The following is a 13,907-nucleotide window of genomic DNA, read 5'->3' as shown; positions in this document are numbered from 1 at the left end:
CAACCCTGGCTCCAGACACACGGACAGGGCACGGACAGACGGACACATGGATGCTGGGGGGGGGGGGGGGGCTCAAAGGGTCTGATCTTGCCCAGGAGTGGGAGTGGGGAGGGTGGGGCAGGGGTGTGAGGGGGGTGGGGCAGGGGTGGGGCGGGGGTGTGAAAGTGCTGGTTTTCGGAGCGGGGCCTTTGGGGCAAAAAGTCCATTTTTAGGGCATTTATGCGAGAGGGTGGAGTTCTGTGTCTGTGTGTCCAGTGGTACATCCAGCTGGACACACGGACAGTTGCACGTCCAGACAGACGGACAGTTGTACGTACAGCCAGGCACATGGACTGTTGTACGTCCAGCCGGACAGATGCCCGCCCAGCCAGACACATGTCTCCTCCCCCCAGCATAAATGCCCTGAAAATGGACTTTTTGCCCCAAAGGCCCTGCTCCAAAAACCAGCAATTTCACACCCCTGCCCCGCCCCTGCCCCGCCCCCCTCACACCCCTGCCCCGCCCTCCCCACGCCCACTCCTGGGCAGGATCAGACCCTTTGCCCCCCCACCTGTGTGTCTGGAACCCCCTCCAGCATGGGCATGGACACACGGACAGGGCACAGACACACGGATGCTGGGGGGGGGGTGTCTGCTCCTGCCCACGAATGGGGGGTGGGGGAGGGGTGTGCGGGGGGTGGGGCAGGGGCGGGGCAGGGGTGTGCGGGGGGTGGGGCAGGGGTGTGAAATTGCTGGTTTTTGGAGCAGGGCCTTTGGGCTAAAAGTCCATTTTTAGGGCATTTACGCCAGGAGGAGGAGTTCTGTGTCTGTGTGTCCAGTGGTACGTCCAGCCGGACACGCGGACACGTGTACGTCCAGACAGACGGACAGTTGTACGTACAGCCGGACACGCGGACATGTGTACGTCCAGCCGGACAGACGCCCGCCCAGCCAGACACATGTCTCCACCCTCTCACATAAATGCCCTAAAAATGGACTTTTTGCCCCAAAGGCCCCGCTCCAAAAACCAGCAATTTCACACCCCCGCCCCACCCCCCTCACACCCCTGCCCCGCCCCTGCCCCGCCCCCCGCACACCCCTCCCCCACCCCCACTCGTGGGCAGGAGCAGACCCCCCCCCCCAGCATCCGTGTGTCTGTGCCCTGTCCGTGTGTCCGTCCCCCTGCCCACGCTGGAGGGGGTTGTACAAGTGGATGTACAAGTGTCCAGCTGTACATACAATGGTCCATGTGTCCGGCTGCACGTACAACTGTCTGTCTGTCTGGACGCGCAACTATCTGTGAGTCCAGCTGGACGTGCAACCGTCCGTGTGTCCGGCTGCATCTGCCACTGTCCGTGTGTCCGGCTGGACGTACAGCCGTCCGTGTGTCTGGATGACCCTGCAACTGTCGCAACCATCCATGCACTCGTCCGTGTGTCTGGCCGTACATGCAAATGTCCGTGTGTCCGGCTGGACTTACAACAGTCCCTCTGTCTCGACGTGCAACTGTCCGTCTGTCCAGGTGGATGGGCAAGTGTCTGTGTGTCCGGCTGGACGCACGACCGCAATGCTGCCTCCCACCCCGAGCCTCAGACCCGCCCCCACCCAGCTCCCTGGGTGGGGGAAAGGGGATGGGGACGGATGCACGGACAGACGGACACACAGACGGTCACCCACCCAGCCGGACACATGGACCAGTTGTCCCCCTTGTCCTGCCCCGGGGCGCCCCAAAAAGAGCCTGGATCCGGCCCCTTCCCCCTGCGGAGCCCCCCGGGGCCCCTCAGCCCGGCCCCCGCACCCTGGTCGGGTCCCCCCGTGTCCCCCCCTCGTGTTGGGGGAGGCGCAGCCCCTTCAGCCCCAGCACTGCCCCCCCCCAAGCCCCCAAACCCCCCCAGCACCCAGCTGGGGTAACAGGGATGGGGACAGACACACGGACGGGTGCACATCCTGGGACCCCCCCCACACCATGACAGCGAGGCCTGGGGGTCCCCTGGGGCTGGGCAGGACAGGGCCGAGCTCCCAGCACCCCTTGACCTGATCCTGCGGTGCCAGCAGCACCTTTTTATCCCTTTTTTAACCCAAAACGAGCCCTCCGCCTCCAGCCCCGCTCGCCCTCGGCACAGGGGAGGGGGGTGCGGGTCTCCCCTCTAACCCCACATGGTTAGAGGCGGGGGGGGGTGCGGTGCAAACCCTAAACCGCCTTTTTTTACCTTTATCCTTTAAATTATCCCCATTTTTAATGGAGCGTGCCCTCGTTAGTAATTAAACGAGTATTTCGGTAACCGCCGCTGGGCTGCAGCTTTGTGGGACCCCCTCCTTCCCCCATCATCGGGGGGGGGACACGACTACACCCTGCCTGCCGTGTCATCATTCCCCCCCCTCCCGCCCCGAGCATCAGCCGTTAGAAAATATTGCAATTTATTCCATCTCTCTCCTTCCAGAAATACACTTTTTTTTTGTTTGTTTGTTTTTTTACACCATTTCCAAGCAGCTGTCTTTTTAAATAAAGGCGAGGGGGAGTCACTCGGAGGGGGGTTGACCTTCCCCGGTTGTCGGGGTAGGGGCCAAGGGAATGGCTGAGGGTTCGGGGGGGCCGTCGCGAGTTCGGAAAAGCAGTTCTCCGGCGGGAATGACCTGCTCCGTTTGCCAAGCGGCGGCGGTTCCGTATTGCTGGTAAAAGTCCGTGTCGGCCTGGAACATGACGAGGGCTTGGGCGGTGTGGATACGGACGTGTTGAGCCAGGCTGGTGGCATCCAGGAATTTTTCCCCGCAGGAATCGCAGGCGTAAAGGATCTGGGTGTTGGGATCTGCAAGGGAAAAGGTGGGGAGGGGGACCCTGGGGTGGGGTGGGGGCAGGAACCGGCTGACCCCCCCCCCACCACCACCACCACCGCCGCCGCCTTCCCCCCGTCTCCTTCTCACCTGCTTCTTGCACTTGCTTCACCGCTTTGGTGATCTCGGCTTTAAGTGCTTCGGTTTCGTCCGCCGTCACCGCGGCCGCTACGGGGACCACTGCGGGGGGGAGAGGAGGGGGAGGCGAGGGTGAGGGGGGGGGCGAGGAGATGTTGGGGGGTGGGGGGGAGATCCCGGCTGGAGGAGGATGCTGGATTGTGCCCGTCGCGGTGTTTGGGAGGAGGCTGCAGCCGGGCTGTGACTTTTCCCAGCCTCAGGCCACGGCAAAGGGCGCTGCAGCCCATGGGATAAGGCTCCGAGCTCCTTTGGGATGGCTCTGGGACCCCCAAGTTGCACCCCATAGATAAACCTCCCTTCTGGGATGGCTCCTGGGACCCCCAAGCTGCACCCCGTGGATAAACCTCCCTTCTGGGATGGCTCTGGGACCCCCAGGCTGCACCCTGTGGATAAGCCTCGCTTTTGGGACAGCTCTTGGGACGCCTAAGCTGCACCCCATGGATAAATCTCGATTTTGGGACGGCTCCTGGAACCCCCAAGCTGCACCCCGTGGATAAACTTCCCTTCTGGGACGGCTCTAGGACCCCCAAGCTGCACCCTATGGATAAGCCTCGCTTTTGGGACAGCTCTGGGACCCCCAAGCTGCACCCCATGGATAAATCTCGATTTTGGGACAGCTCCTGGGACCCCCAAGCTGCACCCCATGGACAAACTTCCCTTCTGGGATGGCTCTGGGACCCCCAGGCTGCACCCTATGGATAAACCTCCCTTTTGGGAATGGCTCTAGGACCCCCAAGCTGCACCCTCTGGATAAACCTCCCTCTTGGGACAGCTCTTGGGACCCCTAAGCTGCACCCCATGGATAAATCCCGATTTTGGGATGGCTCCTGGGACCCCCAAGCTGCACCCCGTGGATAAACCTCCCTTCTGGGACAGCTCTCGGGACCCCCAAGCTGCACTCCATGGATAAATCTCGATTTTGGGACGGCTCCTGGGACCCCCAGGATGCACCCCGTGGACAAACTTCCCTTTTGGGATGGCTCTGGGACCCCCAGGTTGCACCCTATGGATAAACCTCCCTTCTGGGAATGGCTCTAGGACACCCAAGCTGCACCCTGTGCATAAACCTCTCTTTTGGGATGGCTCTGGGACCCCCAAGCAGCACCCTCTGGATAGGCCTCGCTTTTGGGACAGCTCCTGGGACCCCCAAGCTGCACCCTGTGGATAAACCTCCCTTCTGGGATGGCTCTGGGACCCCCAAGCTGCACCCCGTGGATAAACCCCCCCTTTTGGGACAGCTCCTGGGACACCCCCCCCCAACTCACCTGTGAGCTGGGTGACGGCGGTGGCAGCCAGCGCCTCAGTGGCCAGCGTCACCATGTCATCGGAAGCCACGGTGACGATGTTGACCTCGTCGCCTTCCTCCGGCTCGAGGATTTTGATGCCGGCCTTGCCCTGATGCACCGTCTTCACGTGAGAACGCAGGTTGTCCACCCGGTTGAAGCCTCGGCCGCACTTATCGCACAGAAACGGCTTCTCCCCTTGGGATGAGATGAGGAATTTGAAGGCGGTTGAAGATTTAGGGGAGAGGGAGGGTGTTGTTAAAAAGCTTTCGGGCCGTCGAGGAAGCCCCGGCGCTACTCACCGGTATGGATAATGATGTGTTTGGAAAGATCGCCCACGTTGACGAAGGCTTTGTTGCAGACGGTGCATTTGTGGGGTCGGATATTATCGTGGTGACGGATGTGGTTGGCCAATTGGCTCGATTGCACGAACCTGGAGAGAGCGGTTTTAATCACGATTTCTGTCCCCCAACACCTTGGCACCTCCGTTTACCCTTCACGGCCGGGTGCCGTTCCGGCACCCGGCCGTGAAGGGTAAACGGAGGTGCCCCCAGCCCAAAATTCACAGGGTTGGACCCTCACCTCTTGCCGCAGCGTTCGCAAACGTAGGGCTTCTCCCCCGTGTGCTGACGCACGTGGGCAATGAGGGAGCTGGCTTGGGTGAAGGCTTTCCCGCAGATCAAGCACTGGCACGGCTTCTCTCCTGGAGAGGGGGGGGAAAAAAAAAAAAAAGGGCGTAGGGATCAAGAAACTCAGGGGATGGGGAGGGGGTAGGCTCCCCCCAAAATTCCTTGGGGAAATCAGAGGTGGGGGGATGTGGCAGAGCAGTGTCCCTACCGGTGTGGATGCGGACGTGTCGCTGCAGAGCCCCGGGATCGGCGAATTGGCGCTGGCAGTGGACGCAGACGTAGGGTTTCTCCCCGCTGTGGATGCGGAGGTGCCGTTTCAGGTTGCCTGAAGAGGAGAGGAGGCTCAGTCAGGGAGCACGGGGACGTCGGGCACCTTCCCTCCATCCTTCCCAGAACCCCGGTAGCTCCCTCGGGAAAGCCCGTCGCTATTTACGGAGCGGGGATCAAGCAGGAGCGCCGCATCGCCGATCCCCGGAGCCGAGGATGAGGAGATAACATGGTGGCGGGGACAGTGCCAGAACAATCGCCCGATTTTTGAGGGGATGGAGAGACTCCGTCGGGCTCGGCTGGACCCCTCCGGCTCTGCAGCCATTTCGGGAGCCGGGAGGAGACATCCCCATCCCCGAAAGTTGGATCAAAGGCTCCTTCCAGGAGCATCCCCGGGGCGCGATCCCATGGGGAACGCCAGCCCGATCCCGCAGAGAGGGGAGAAATTTATGCACCGCAACCGTGGCACCCCAGTTAAAAGAGGTTTAAAAACCCTCCCGTGCCCAGGATGAAATCCTTCCTCCGGCTCGGATCCCCTCACGGAGCGATCCCTGCGGCCTCCCCCGGCCCAGCCAAACCTCCGTCGCTCGGATCTCACCACCTACCAACCCCGTGCTACCTGAAGTGGTGAACTGTTTGCCGCACTCCCGACACTTCAGGGGCCCGTCGGCGATGTGAATCTTCAAGTGAGCTTTCAAGTTCCCCACCTGAGGACAGACAGAAGGATGCAGAGAGTCGTGTCCGTGTGTCCGTCCCCCCCGCCATCTCCCTCCGGAGGGATCCGAACCGCCGCGGGTCCGGTTCTTTCTCCCACCCAACTCACCTGGTTGAATTTCTTATCGCAGTGGGGACACTTGTGTTCCTTGTCGGTGTCGTGGGTCTCCAGGTGCCGCATTTTAGAGGTGGGATCGGAGAAGGAGCGCCCGCAGTAGTCGCACTGGTACGGTTTCTCCCCGCTGTGAACCAGCTGGTGCCGTTTGAGGTTGCCGGAGGTGGTGAAGAGCTTGCCGCAGTCGTCGCAGCGGTATTTGGCCTCCCCCGTGTGCCGTTTCTTGTGGAGGTTCAGCAGGCTGATGAGGCGGTAGCTCTTCCCGCACTCCTCGCAGCCGTAGGGCTTCAAAGGGCTGAGGAGGAAACGGGGCCGTCACGCCCGGGCGGGGGAAGAACCGGCACGCCGAGCTCTCACCGCCCCGATCCAAGCTCCGCCACCCCAGCTAGACCCGTCCGGATCCCACAGGATGTCTTGAAGCGATGCAAAAGGGAAAGACGGGGGCAGAAAGAGGAGATCTCCTCCCGGACCACCCCAACACGCCGACGGATTTCGCCAGGATTTGCTCTTTTGCGGCAAAAGCCGCGGGTTTTTTAGGTGCCGCCGGCGTCTTTCCGCGGCTGGCGCCGTCCGAACGAGCTGCTGGGAGTCTCCAACCCTGCGGCGCCGACCCCTCCGGACCGGTGCGAGAGGCAGAGCGGCGTTGGCTGCTGTACCGGCCTCCCGCTCGAACCCTTACGCCCTCGGCCAGCCGCCGGCATCGGCACAAGCTTTTCGCCACCCAGCTCGGCCCGGTGGCACCTCTCGGTCCCCGGCGTTGCCGTACCTGTGCGTCTTCTCGTGGGCTTTGCAGGCAGCCGGGTCGGAGAAGGCTTTGTTACACTCCCTGCAGGAGAAAGGTTTCTCGCCGGTGTGGATACGGATGTGCCGCTTGAAGTTCCCGGTATGGGTGAACTCCTTCCCGCAGTCCTAGGGACGGAGAGAGACAGGCGCAGGCGCGGCCGGTGACAGCCGGCGTCCCCGAGGGACCGGAGACCTCGTTCGGGGCCGCGGCCGGCCTCACCTCGCACTTGTGCGTGACGGAGCCGTAGGCTTTCGACTCCGTCCTGTCGCTGTAAGTACCCGAACGCAGCAGACGGGTTTCGCCCGAGTTTTCCTGCCCGGAGTCGGTGCTCCCCGATTCGTTATCTTCGGCGTTTTCTCCGTTTTCTAACCGGGGCTGCTCTTCCTCAGGGATTTTAGCCTCTTCTTCCTCCTCTGCCGTCATCTCCCCCTCTTCCTCCTTCCCTTCTAGCTCCGTCTCTGTAGGCAGTTAGAAAATGGGGACGCTAAAGATTGGGAGCAGCATCAGAGACGCAAAACCCACCTGTAGTTCCTAACTCTAAGCCTGGGTTTAAGGTGACGGGGATTAAACCCGCCCTACTGTACTCGGGGAAATCCCGGTACTCCATCGCACGACGCAAGTGCCGAGACCTCTGCCTGGAGTCAGTTTGGATTTACAGGTTATATCAGCCCTAAAATTCAAAAGCCTGCGCAGACAGAGGAGCATTTCCCAACTTTTCCTAGCTCTGCCCCGTGGAAAACTGCTCCCGTGGGCTCTGCGACTCGCAGGAGACAGCGTCGGCGCAGCAAAACTCACGCTAACAAAATTAATTGCACAGAAAACAAGGGTTCAACCCTCGCCCAGCTTCGTTTCAGCCCCGCCGAAGGGAACGGGCAGACAGCAAAGCCCTCGCCGCCGCCCTCGCTCACGAACGCACCTCCCGTTTCGGCGCCCTGCGAGACGTTGCCCTTCGCCGCGGGGCTGCCGCTGCCGACCACGCTCGCCGCCGGCTGCGGGCGGTCGGGAAATTCGGCGTTGGGGCCCTCTGGGATGGCAGCATCCGCTCCTATAAACAACGGAGCGTCTTGGGCGCGCTCAAGGAGACAGGCAGGCTCCACGTAGCAGGGACAGGGTGTGTTGGAGGGGGGGGGGTGACAGCGGGATTTTGGGTGTCAGCCCTTGGTGGCTCACCTTCTCGGCCACCCAGCTGCTCTGTCTGCGCCTCGGGCCGCGCTGTTGCGGCCGCCGGCATCTCTTCCTTCTCCTCCGGGTCGGGAGGAACTGGTTTTATTTGGTCAAGATCACCCAGCGCTTCGGCCACCGCCGTCTTGTCCTCGACGGTCACGTTGTCGGCCCCTGCGAGGGGAGAGGTAAAGCGCTTCAGGTTTTGCTGCCCGCGCAAGGGGCACCCCGACGGCTGCTAGAAGGATTCCCAAATCTCATAAAGCTCGAAGGAAACATCGGTTCTTCAACTGCTGGTGCCACACAAGGGGATCAAAGCCCATCCAGACATCCGTGCGCACCAGATATACCCAGGACGCGGGTTCGGACGGTGGCCGGAGAGCGTGGCTGCTTTGTGGGGTAATTTTTGAGTCTCCTCGGATGAGGGAAAGCGAGGAGGCTACGTACCGATCTCGGCGGGGGGCCGCTGGCTCTCGGCGGGGCTTTCCGCCGGCACGGCGAGGGACTTGAGAGCGTTGCAAGCGCTGACGATCTCCTGCATCTGGAGGAAACCCGCCACGGCCAGCACGTCTTCCACGTTGTCGGGGTTTAAGCTTAGCTTAGCCGTGTACATGAACTCCAAAACCTGACCCAGGCCTGCAAGGGAGGCGACACGACCACAGGTGAGCTCTCACCTCTCGGCCGTGCAATTTTCAAAAGCTCAAAGTGCACGAAATTAACGGGCTGAAGAGCTTCCCTCAAACCCCGGGCACCAAACCGCTTCGTTTAAGCGGCTCGGAGGGCTATCGGACAAGTCTCTGCCTACCTGCCGCGTTGCTGATGTCGAGGTGCACCACGTCCTTCTGGTCGACGAAAAGCATCCTGAAATACTCGCTGCAGGCGGCCAGCACGGCTTTGTGGGCCTTGAAGTCGATGCCGTCCACCACGAAGGTACAGTCGCACAGCAAACCCAGCTGCCGCTGCTGGTTTAGCTGTTCCAGGACTTGTTTGCTGTGCTGGGGGAAATCCATGGCTGCGGGGAGAAAAAAAAAAAAAAGCCCGGGAAGCAGGGGGGGTGAGGCGGGTGCCGAAACCCTGACGCCGCGTCGGAAAGGGCTACGAAACAGGACAGATCATAAAGCCAGGGATCTTAAAAAAACGTGGCCCAAAAAGCCTAATTTCAGCTCCTCGCTACAGCCGCCTGCCTCCCCCACCAAACGCAACCCCAAAACCTCTCCCGTAACAGCCGCAATGCCAACACGGGGCTCGAGAGAGCGCTGATTGAACACTCAATATATATTTTTGGCCATCCTAACGGCATTTAAAATACATTTATTGCTCTTCAACCGGTCCGAGCCGCGAGGAGGAACCCCGTCGCCTCCGCAAACACGAGCGCCGTCGTCCCTTCGGTGAGCAGGCGGTGCCACCGCTCCCACCGAGGGCGCGGCGCGGAAAGCGTTCACCGAAACCTTCGCGCTCCTGCTCGTTTTAGGCGCTCGCGTCGTGAGACCGACAGCTTTTTGGGTTTTTTTTTATTGCGTGTTTGGAGGGAGTTCTCCCTGCTCGAAGCACGACTTCGGCTGAGGAACGCCGCAAACTCCTGGAAACGCCGCGAAAGCCCATTTTTCAGCGAGATCCTCGTCGGCGAAGGTTGAGGGGCCCCGCGAGCTCGATCTGCTGCCAGGCGTTGGGTTTTCTCCTGGGCTGCACCTGCAGGGTGCAGGGTAGAGAGCGAAGGGTTTTCACTCGGCTTCGTTTTCCAAAAACGATTCCTGAGCAGGCTGAAGGGATCGTTTCATCGCTCGCTGGGCAAGCGATGAGCAAGGAGGGAGGAGAAAGAAAACGGGGACTATCCACAGTTATTATTCAACCTGCCAGGCCAGGAAGTCCCTAAAGCTCTGGATGCTGGAAGAAGCAAGGTTACGGCCAGGGAAACGCTCTTGGTTTCGATGCGAAGTCGATGCTCGGTGTCTCTCTGAAGTTTTCCAGCCCGTAGCAGTTGCTTTTCCACTTGATCAGCTCTTAAAAACAGCATGGGGAGTCTCAGGTCGGGGAAAGGCGACAAGTTTGGATCCAGAAAGCCAGGTCGCTTCCACGCAGCCGCGAGCGCGTCCCTTCCTCCGGATCCGTTCGGTCGTGCACGAGCGCGCAGCAGGCGAGCACCGCGGGCAGAGGGAGCCTCCTCCTGTCCACTGCGGGTGCTGGCAACGCGCTCGGTGAAAGATCTTCCGCCCAAGGATCGAGTTGGCTTCCGAAATCATTCCCGGTGGGGATGAGAAGCCCAGACACCTCCGACAGCACCGGATCACGCACGGAGAGAGAAAGTTTCACTCCCAAAAGACGCCGTTTGTCTTTGCAATTAGCTCACCGCCACGACTTTCCCCCAGCTCTCCAAAACACGGGGTACTTTTTAACCAAACAGCCACAGCCTGTCCCAAAAGACATCCCTCGAGAGCCAGAAAAATCAGTATTTGTGTCAAAATCTGTCTAAACCCCCGCATACGTATGACCCTGTAAGGTTTGCAAAAGAAGCTCTGGAAAAAAAGGGGAGGATTTTCCCAGCAGGACAAACAACGCTGCCTCCTGTGCTCGGAAAGCTCTGCGCAGCAGGACCTGAGAAATCACGACGGTTTGATGCACTAAACGGCTATTTTCGGTAATTTGTAGGAGGCACTTTGCATCTGAATGATGATTTTTATCGCTCCCCGATTAGACTCGCCTCAGCTTCGCGCCCGAGCTTTGCGAAGGAAGCAAAATCCCAAGAAACTCAACTCCTCCCGAAAAACTCCATCTTTTCTGCAGTCTGCTCCGTAACGTCACGTTCCAGCTTCGTCGGAGCACGGGAGCGCGGCGGGGCAGAGGTTGGGACGAGCTGCGTATCGCCCTCGCGCCCGAACCCAGCACCCAATGTCCCCCAGCAGCTGAGATCGCCTTTGTACACTAAAATCCCCTGACTCCAAGCCTTAAAAATCCCAAATATCCGGATCAAAAAAGACCACGGTGCACCCGAAACGTCACTCTGGTTCCTTGCCACCACTCGGCAGGGCCAGTTCGCGGCTCCGGTACAGAGATCGGTCTCCTTCCCCGACCGAACGGGATGTGCCGAAATGGGGATAGATCCGGGGATGGATCCAGGGAGGGCAAATGCCAAATCAGGCATTGCTGGTCCGCCCGACCGCTGAATAAATTCGCTCCTGTCAGCACAAAGCGATGGCTGTCGGCTGTTTAAGGCAGCGGCGCTGTCCGAGGACGCGTGTCAGAGCTCCTCGCCTCAAAAACAAAGGTAAGCCAGGATATCGGTGCCTGAACTCACCCCTGCGCTGCGAGGAGCGGAGATATCCGGAGGACCGAGGCTGCGGATGAGACGGTTGTGGCTCTCCTCCAGAGTTTTCCCCCTTCCCGGTGCTCAAGTCAGTCTCGACGCAGCCATCCTGGGAGAAACGGGATGAAAAGCTCCATTTTAAAACCCAAACCTCACGTGTCGAAGGCACCAAGGTCCGACGTCACCGACCCAGGACCGGGCACCCCCCCGATTTCACCTTGTCGGAGGCACGCGAGCGCCGTTTCCCCTCCCGTCCTCTCCCCAACGTGGCTGTCGAGTCTCTCATTACCCGATTCATCACGGAAAAGCTCTGTTATGAGAACACCCACGCCTGCCGCACGCGCTCGCAGAGATAAATACAGCAGCTACAGTCCCGAGGAGCTTCCCACACGAGCTCCATTAAGCTCTCTCGCTTATTAACGACGTTAACCTCTCCCCGTACCTGCCACCCGAGCGTCTACCTATTAAAAAAAAAAAACCCCAAAACCTCAATAAATTGGAAAAAAATAGTGGTTTAAACGTTGCCTTTCAATGCTGGCACCATCCAGCCATCCATTCTTACGCTGAGAAGATAAAAAAGAAGAGGGGGTTTACTTTCTGCCTACCGTCATCTCCCTTCTTGTGTGTCAGCTCGGGGAACAAAGCAGCCCTAATCCTTTCAGTCTCTGCGAAGAGGGGTCTGTCCTCATTTCCAGTAACTGATTCTGCAACATTTTCAGTTAAAAAAAACACAAAGTTAAGAGCTGATCTGACCGGAGCATTCAAGGTACAGATGTGCTAAGAAGAAAAATTATGAAACAGAGAAGGGCTCTGGAGTTTGTGGTCAGCAGCGTAACCGGAAGGCGAGCTCGCATTCAGCTGTGAGGAAGGGGGAAAAATAATCACGAGCGATGAGAGGCAGGAAAAAAACGTGGTGAAAAGGAACTAAAAGGAGAAAGACACGAGGAGAGAGACGAGCAGAGACACTTTGGATCCCCCCCAGCAAACAGACACCCCGCAGAGCCCTCGGTTATTTAGTTTTCGGGCCCACGGATACGCTCGCGCCGCTCCTGACGTGGCCGTGCAGGCAGGGCTGCCCGCAGGTAACCAGAGCCCTGGGCTGCAGCAGGCAGGGAGCCAGCGGGGCCGCTGAGACATCGCCGGACCTCGAGCTCTGCCGTGAAAACCACCCGATGAACTACAAAACCTTCACCTTCTCGCAAAGAACCTGCTTTTGGAACGCCGCCCGATCTCCGAAATTTCGGCAGAAGCGTCGATGCAGAAATGCAATTAAGGAAACGCGGCTTGTCCACGAAACGCGTCATCCGTGCCCGAAAAGCGACGCCCGCAGAGGGCCCGTACAGCCAGGATGGGCCGTCACCACGCCAAAAAAGACGCCAGAAGATGAGAAAAACCCTTTTTTTCCCCTTGAGCTGCTGCATGACGCTTCGAAGCGTTCTCCGCTCTTCTGCTGGCCGCGTCCTTGACGTGCAGGTAGACAGCTCGTGTGGCGTCAGGGGACGTGTCTTGCGTGGCGTTGGTTGTCGGAGCTGCGTCCCCCGCAGACGTCCCGCTGTGTGCTGAGGGGATGGCGGCTGCCCCACGCGTGGGGGGACAGGGCTCTGCTCCTGACCTCGCCCCAAATCACCCCACGGCTCCGTGGGGGGGGGACATACGTCTCCCCTGACACCCTGGTGAGGGTGGGCTGGCGAGGACCCCAGCAAGCACCAGCAGCCCCTCATTCCCCTCACGACAGCCGCCCTAGGCCTCCGCGCAGGGCCCGGCAGCGGCCTGAGGTGAAGGGGGGGGTGTCACACGGAGTGGGGGGCGCAAATCTGGGGGGGGGGGAAGAACTGCCACAGCCCCCCCCCCCGCCCCCCCCGGGGTGCTAAGGGGATGGGGGAACCCCCCCCCACAGCCTCCCCTCAAAAAAACCGTGGGTAGCACACCGGGGTGCCCCCCAAAACGGCTCCTTTTTGGAGGGGACCCCCCAGGCAGCGAGCTGGGCCGCAGCCCCCTTCCACTCACAAGCCCCCGTGTGTCGTCCCCCGCCTCTCCCAAGCCCTCCAGCCCCCTCCCAGCCCTTCCCCAGGCTCCTCGCCGCCTCCCCCCCCCCCGCCGCCGCTACCTGCCATGCCGGGCCCGGCGGGGGCCTCACATCGCCGCCCGCGGCGCTCACCGTGACACGGACCAGACAAAGGGCGCCGCCATCTTGGCGCCGGGCGGAAGCGGCGTCGCCCCCCTCCTCCGCCCACTGACGGCGCCGCCGCGCATGCGCGGCCCGGCGCGGGGCGGGGGGCCGCGCATGCGTAGATGGGGCGGTGAGGCTGGTCACATGGCGCCGCCTTCTGGTGTGCGTGTCGTCGTCCCCCCCGCCTTCTCCTCGGGAGCGCCGCCATGACGGTGCGACGATGGCGGGCGGAGGGCAGGGCAGCGGCGAGGGGCCGGTTGGCCCCGGGGCTGGCCCTGCGGCTCCGTGAGGGACAAAAAGGGCCCTGTTCCCGCCACGTTGTATGCCCATGAGGGCTTTGGTTCCCCCGCCAAGGTTGCCCGCACCCCCAGGCGTGCGAGCAGGCCGAGGCGTCGGGCAGCCGCCATGATGGCGGCCGGGTGTCTCCACAGCCCAGCGCTGCGGTCCCGGTGGGTCAGCACGGGCCAAAAGCTGTAGGTGTTGCCCGAGGTGGGCCCTCTGCGCGGGCAAAGCCCCTCAGGCGGGCGTGCAGGGC

General features: G+C 61.0%; 1 protein-coding gene across 1 annotated transcript; it reads right to left on the bottom strand.

Moving 5' to 3' along the window:
• Positions 1-2,395: 2,395 nt before the first annotated feature.
• Positions 2,396-13,365, bottom strand: ZBTB17 (zinc finger and BTB domain containing 17). The gene is made up of 17 exons (XM_050909474.1): positions 13,310-13,365; positions 11,808-11,906; positions 11,194-11,311; positions 8,707-8,913; positions 8,349-8,537; positions 7,911-8,075; positions 7,657-7,785; positions 6,960-7,198; positions 6,723-6,865; positions 5,951-6,251; positions 5,747-5,834; positions 5,069-5,185; positions 4,814-4,934; positions 4,534-4,664; positions 4,214-4,429; positions 2,901-2,990; positions 2,396-2,785 (listed from the first exon to the last, which is right to left on the bottom strand). Exons 2-17 carry the CDS (start codon positions 11,811-11,813, stop codon positions 2,499-2,501), a joined length of 2,547 nt encoding a protein of 848 aa, XP_050765431.1. The 5' UTR covers positions 11,814-11,906; positions 13,310-13,365; the 3' UTR covers positions 2,396-2,498.
• Positions 13,366-13,907: the final 542 nt, after the last annotated feature.

The sequence above is a fragment of the Gymnogyps californianus genome, chromosome 21 (genome assembly GCF_018139145.2).
Source record: "Gymnogyps californianus isolate 813 chromosome 21, ASM1813914v2, whole genome shotgun sequence".
NCBI classification, from domain to species: Eukaryota; Metazoa; Chordata; class Aves; order Accipitriformes; family Cathartidae; genus Gymnogyps; species Gymnogyps californianus.
This window is presented reverse-complemented; position numbering and strand designations above follow the sequence as displayed.